Source organism: Lithobates pipiens, unplaced genomic scaffold (genome assembly GCF_037356315.1).
Source record: "Lithobates pipiens isolate NorthernLeopardFrog02 unplaced genomic scaffold, aLitPip1_a1.2 Scaffold_23, whole genome shotgun sequence".
Classification (NCBI taxonomy): domain Eukaryota; kingdom Metazoa; phylum Chordata; class Amphibia; order Anura; family Ranidae; genus Lithobates; species Lithobates pipiens.
The window spans coordinates 305,091,675-305,098,672 of NW_027507785.1; the positions used below are offsets into that span (position 1 = coordinate 305,091,675).

At 42.7% G+C, this 6,998-nt stretch overlaps 1 protein-coding gene across 1 annotated transcript in view; it reads right to left on the reverse strand.

Moving 5' to 3' along the window:
* TNNI3K (TNNI3 interacting kinase) overlaps window positions 1–6,104 on the reverse strand; it is a 391,224-nt gene extending 385,120 nt beyond the window's left edge. Inside the window, exon 1 of the mRNA XM_077450470.1 lies at window positions 5,990–6,104. Within this exon, the coding sequence (XP_077306596.1) occupies window positions 5,990–6,029 (40 nt within the window). The 5' untranslated portion in view covers window positions 6,030–6,104. The remainder of the gene's footprint in view (window positions 1–5,989) is intronic.
* Between the last annotated feature and the right edge of the window lie 894 nt (window positions 6,105–6,998).

Below are 6,998 nucleotides of genomic sequence, written 5' to 3' on the forward strand. Positions count from 1 at the left end.
CATATCATACTACAAAATCAATGAAGCCAAATACAATATCCTAAGCGTGAATCTCACCAAAGCATCTAGATCCCAACTTCAAAGGTCTTTCCCTTTCAACAGGGTCTCATCCTCTATGCCCTGCTTAGGGATCTCTTTAACAGTTTTATCTTCTAAACTCTTTCAATCCAACTACCTTCTGATGCTCAACTCCAGGAGATGAACAGATTGAGCAAATTCTATCTAACATGGGCAGGAAGAAGCACAGCCTTCAAAATGTTACTGCTCCCAAAGCTACTGTACTTATACCGTGCTCTGACCATCCAAATCCCAACTTCTTTTGTCACGGCTGTGAGATGTGCCCTAGGTGCTTATGTGTGGCTAGGTAAAAGATCAAGGTGCCCCTATCACATCCTCATTAAACACAGAAAAGTGGGAGGGATGGGATTCCCAGATATGAAGGACTACCATGTGGCAATAGTACTGGACCAACTAAGACACTGATTCATTTCATCCAATTCCAAGCACTGGACAGATATTGAACAATACCTGATCCCATCGGGTCTCCTAAGATCCTTTCTCCTGGCCCAATCCTTCAACAGAAATACCCCCCATGGCGATACTTCATCAAAGTTAGTCCTACCTCTCTGCCTACATCATCAATTCCTATCCCCATGGAGATATTTAAATTCTCAATACCCAATCTGTCCCTCAGACAAGGCTCCCCCCTAACTTTGTTCCACATTCAAAACCTATTGTCCAATGGTAAATTGCTCCCTTTCAACATCATAAAAAAAAATCATATGTCTCACACCTGGACCAATTCACTGTTATGCAAATTGTGGTCTACCTCTGCTGGAACCCAATTCCTTCTCTTGCATTACCTAAAGCCAGCCAGTGTCATTAGTGACAGTGCATATTTTTTAGCACTGATCACAGTATTAGTGTCACTGGTTCCCAAATGAGCATGAGCATCGCAACGCTGGATGGTTGCAGGTGATCTGAGCTCCAAGCGCAGCGGGGACTCCCATGCTTTCCCTGGGGCTTTTAAACCACTTTTCTGACCTCTCAGACACCCACACCCCTGGGAAAACAAGCGGCACATGCTGTCATCCAGGTCCCATCCTGGAAAACTCTCACAGATTATGTTTCTCAGCTCCAGGCTCACCTGGAAGACAACAGAAAGAGATGTAACAATCTGAGAGTGAGGGGTGTCCCTGAGTCAGTCACTGATTTGATCCCAGCAGCTCAAAAACTGTTTCTGGATTCCCCAGTGGCTGCTTTTTCCTGCAACGGGATCCGCAGGGCCCTTCATCCCAAGCCACCAGATGATAAATCTCTATTGTACTGTGCCTTAAGGACTATCTGATAAAAAAGGAAATGCTCAGGGCCTCCCACAACACTCCCAACATTCTGCTGGATGGGACCAAGATTCCAATATACCCTGATATTTCTCATTCACACTAGATAAGCGCCGCAAGATGAAAGAGATAACCTCAGTACTCCAATCTGCGAGAATCCGCTACAGATGGGGTTCCTCCTTCAAGCTCCAGGTCCCCCACAATGGAACAACATATAACGTCACTACTGTCCTGGAGGGGAGGAGCTTCTTGTCAAGCTGGGCCTACTGGCAAAAGAGGATCTACCCAGGATGCCCTCCACCCCTCGCCCATCGGCCATCTGGGCAACCCGTTCACCACAGAGGGAGCGCAAAGGACAAAAACAAGACTTCAGTGACTGGCTGAACTGACCCGACAATGCTCCCTTCTGGTTCAGGTCCCAATTTCTTTCTCCACAGATAAGGACTTTGCAGGACCACATGGTAAAATTACCACACGGTATTGAGGTGGAGAGACAAAGTTTTTGTTATTTGTTTTACACCTTCCCTTTGTTTTCCTTTCTCGCATTCTGAATGTTCCCTGCTGCGCTACAGCACAGCGATACCCGCTTGGTTGTCCCCCTACTCTTGTTGATAGTCAAGACTGGACCTGGGATGATATCCTATGGCTTGGGGTAGCAGACTTGGGTCCCCTCACCTTTTCTCAGGAATTTTTTACCTAGCTGGTTGACAAGAGTTTTGGACAGTACGGTCTTATTATATAGGAATTTTCTTCCGTCGGGGCCTCTCCCCTCCCGACTCCATTGAAATAAGGACTCATGTTTTGGTTCTCTTCTGCATTTCTTCTTTTTTTGTACTTTATTTTTCTGTGGCTTAAAGGTATAGCTTTATCAATTGCTCCAAATTGCAGTAGGCCTCTCAGGTGTATATTTCAACTGATGAGAAATCTCACCCCGCAGTGGTGGGGGCCCCCAGCAGACCCCTCTTCGGGATCTTACCCTATCAGTGCATACTTTATTATTCTTCTAGATATACATTGGGATTTAAGGTAATATCTCATAATATCAGTTGCTTTATCTACCCTCAGAAAAGGAAAAAAGCCTTTAGAACATATAAACAATTGAAGGCGGATATCCTGCTCCTTCAGGAGAACCATTTCTCAGAATCTAACCATCCGTCATATTTTGATAGGTCTTATAGAATGGGCTAATATACCACCTTTTAGGAACGCGAGTTTTCAATGTGGAACATGTATACAAAGACCCATTGAGCAGATTTCTAATTATTCAGGGCATGCTACAGGGTAAGGCAGGCGCTATTCCAAATGTATATGCTCCTAATGACTCGCAAGCAACCGTCTTTAAATTGTTCTTTCAGGTTCTGGATAAATGTATCTCCTCTCATCTTCTGATAGGTGGCGACTAATCTGGTGGCGCATTCTGAGTTGTGAGTACCACTAATGCCTTTCCTAAAACCCTAAACTCCCTGCTCAACACACATCAACTATGAGATGCATGGCGAGCCCATAATGTGGGAGCTCGAGAATACACGTTTTACTCCCACCCCCATGACAGTAATTAGAGACTGGATTACTTATTTTGTTCCCCGATACTCCTCGCAAACTCCACCATGGCGACCATACACCCCTGCCCATGGTCAGACGATCAGGTAGTCTCCCTTGATATCTCACACATAGGTCTCCAACCTTCTACGGCGGGATAGAGACTTAACTAACCTTCTCACGGACCTTGAGCTAGTGTCAAAAGTTTCCAAACACATTGACAATTACTTTACCACTAACACCACAGACTATATCTCCCCCACTACCCTCTGGGCCGCACATAAAGTGGTGATTAGGGGACACCTGATTTAACTAGCCGTTGCAAGGAAAAAATTTTAACTACTTGATATCACCAGACTCACCAGTGACCTGTACAAATTGTATCACCTACATAGCCAAAATCATTCTCCAGACTTGTTGAGACAAATTAACGTAAAAAGGTTGGATTTGGAATGCATTCTTTCAGAGCAGACTGAGAAGTCCCTGAGATGGTCTAGGGCTACATTTTTACTGCACAGAAACTTGGCTTCCGCCATGTTCGCAAGAAAGCTAAACCAGACTATTCAACCCCACACACCTACAAACCTAGAAATCCTAACAGGAACACTGTCTCCCACCCCACAGGTGTGCTCAAGATTTTTTTCAAAATTTTACCAAGAGCTTCTTCCCCCAACTCCCTGTCTTGTTCCTCTTCCAATACGTGGTTAGATAACATACCTCTCCCTTCACTTACACAGGAATATCTACAGGAATTGAATGCCCCCTGCACCAAGACTGAAATTAGTTGCATCATTTAATCTCTAAAATCCTCCAAAACCCCTGGACCAGACGGTTTTTCAACCCCATACTACAAGAGATTTCAAAGCTGCTTAATACCTAATTTAAACCCCTTTTCAACCACATCCTTTCAGGGAACATCTTTTCCCAGATGATATGCTCCTAGCCAATATGTCTCTGATCCCCAAGCCAAACAAGGACCACTCTCTCCCACAAAATTACAGACCGATCTCGGTCATTGACAATGACGCCTTTTGACAGATAAACTCTCCAAGATTATAACTTCAATAATCTCCCCAGACCAAACGGGATTCATCCCAACTAGGCATATCACCGACAACATCCGACTCATATATCATACAAGACACTGATCTTTTCTCACGTAGTGTTACTACCGAGTGTTGATATACACAAGGCTTTTGACAGTGTCCCATGGCCCTATCTCGAACTTACTCTCAAGAAGTTTGGCTTCCAAAGTGACTTTGTACATGGATTTCAGGCACTTTACCACCACGCGCGTACTCGTACAAAACTCAGATTATTTCACTCTGGGCAGGGGAACAAGGCAGAGATGCCCTTTATCCCCTCTATTATTTGCTTTGGCTATTGAGCCCCTGGCCCATTCTATCTGCCTGGACCCAAATATTAGGGGATATATGAAGGGGGACCAAGAGTTTAAAATCAGCATGCACGCTGACAATGTTCTTCTATTTTTTACAGACCCTGTAGTCTTGTTGCCCAATCTAGTCTCCACCCTACGCATATTTCAGTGTGTCTGGGGGTTAATCTTTCCAAATGTTTTGCACTTCCAATTAATTTCCCACCAGCCTTAATTTCCAGTATTCAATCCAAGTTTGGTTTACCGTGCCTTACCTGGGCATTAAACTGTCCCCATCCCTTCACAGAATGTACCATACAAACTACCCTCAAGTGTTCTCCTGTATTAGACAACTATTGCACACTTGGGCCCCATATCATATTACCTTTCTGGCAGGGTCCAGGATATGAAGCTGTCAATCCTCCTGAAACTGTTATTCTATTTTAGGGCTATTTTAGGGGTCTCCCTATACATGTGTCCAAAGACACAGAGATCTGTTCAGCTTTAAAGTACCCAGCTGCGAGTGGCTACTCTCTGGGTGGAATTAGAGACTTTGCTAGACCTGCAGTTCAAGGTGCCTGAGTTCTTCACCCGTGCCCTCTGTTCCCATGAGAGACTGTGTTATTGGAAGTTACCACTGCAAAATAAAACCATTGTTAAAGGACTTTATCTATGTCAGTGTTCAAGCCGTTGGGTATCAACCCTGGGAACCCCGAGACGTGGAAGAGCAGGCCAAGAGAAGGTAACTGGTAAGCCCAATAAGTCAAGGCCGCCCAGCAAGGGTTGTGGCTGCTACAGTAATAATGTCATTGGTCCCCAGAAAGTGTAATTTGGGGTTAGATTTGTCAGCCGCAATGTTGCAGTCCTGCTAAAAATAGCAGATTTCTGCCATTACCAGTAAAAACAATAAAAAAAACAATAAAAAAATGTATAAAAGTCCCTAAACAGATCCCATAGTTTGTAGATGCGATAACTTTTGTGCAAACCAATCAATATACGTCTATTGCAATTTTTTTTTACCAAAAATATGTTGAAAAATATATAACAGCCTAAACTGATTATTAAATTAGTTTTTTATATATATTTTTTGGGATATGTATTATAGCAGAAAGTAACTTTTTTTTTTTTTTTTTAAATTGACGCTTTCCTTTGTTTATAGTGCAAAAAATAAAAACCGCAAATCAAATGATTAAATACTACCAAAAGAAAGCTCTATTTGTGGGAAAAAACGGATGCAAATTTAGTTTGGGTACAGCATTGCATGATCACGTAATTAGCAGTTAAAGCAGCGCAGTGCCAAATTGTAAAAAGTGCTCTGGTCAGGAAGGGGGTAAAATCTTCTGGGGCTGAAGTGGTTAAGCTTTAAAGGCCCACTAATAAAACACCAATACATTGTGAGAAGTGTACCATTTCCTGTCCCCATCAAATGCAGCCACTGTGCCATCAAACCCAACCACTGTGCCCATCATTTGCAGCCACTGTGCCCATTAAACGCAGCCACTGTGCTCATCAAATGCAGCCACTGTGCTCATCCAACACAGCCACTGTGTCATCAAATGTAGCCACTGTGCCCATCAAATGCAGCCACTGTGCCCATCAAACGCAGCCAATGTGCCAAACGCAGCAAATGTGCCCATCAATTGCAGGCACTGTGCCATCAAATGCAGTCACTGTGCCCATCAAATGCTGCCACTATGCCCTATCAAATGCTACCACTGTGCCCATCAAAAGTTACCTGTGCATGTCTGGGTCGGTCTGGATTTGTAGTTCCCCATAGGTTTTTCTTTTTCTTCCCTTCAGCCAGAGAATTCCTGCTAATGCAATTCCAACTGCAAGAACAATGTCCCAACTGCTGAGAGCGCTTTGATAATCCCCCGGCTAAAAATAAACATTGCTGTCAATGGAATGTCACACAACAATCACACGGAATAACTTTTTTGAGCAGGCAAGAGTCAACGCTGCCGAAAATCACTCAATTAGTTTGTCAGTTATTAAAATTCTAAAATAAAAACTGATTTGTGCTTTTGTAAGAACTTTTTGTTGTTTCCCCACTTTTCCATGCTTGCTTACAAATTTCAGCTGCACTGTATCCAGACCAAAAAGGGCCAAATAGCAGAATTGCACATAAAAATACTTCATATGAAAAACAATTAAATCGTACCTTTTATAAGAACTTAAATGAATCAATAGTGTACTTGCCAGCATTACCAACAATATAGATCTGAGCTGAAAATACCAAATTTTGCTATCAATAAAATATGCCTGTTAATAGAGCTCTATAGCTGAAGCTCAAATGATACACATAGCTGAATGAGCCAGAGAATCTCTGCAATATGTTTCAATTAGTGAGTCAGCCTAAAATGAAAAGGGCAACTACTGTGCTTTTTTTACGACAACTTATAAGGGATGATTTACTAAAGGTGAATAGACTGTGCAATCTGCAAAGTGAAGTTGCTCCATGGCTTAGTAAATGAGGCGATGCTTCACTTTTCAAGGAATACCCAATCACATGCAAGGAGTTTTTAAAAAAAAACATTTTTTGCTTGCACATGATTGGATGATGGACTTCAGCAGAGCTTCCCCTCATTTACTAAGCTCTGGAGCGCATTTGTATAAAACTCCCAGATTGCAACTTATTTCATTCTGAGCAAATCACCCATTCCTAAAATGAAAATGTTTTCTGCTTTTGTAAGATTTTTTTTTTTTTTTTTTACATCTTTGCATGCTTGCTTACATGTTCCAGG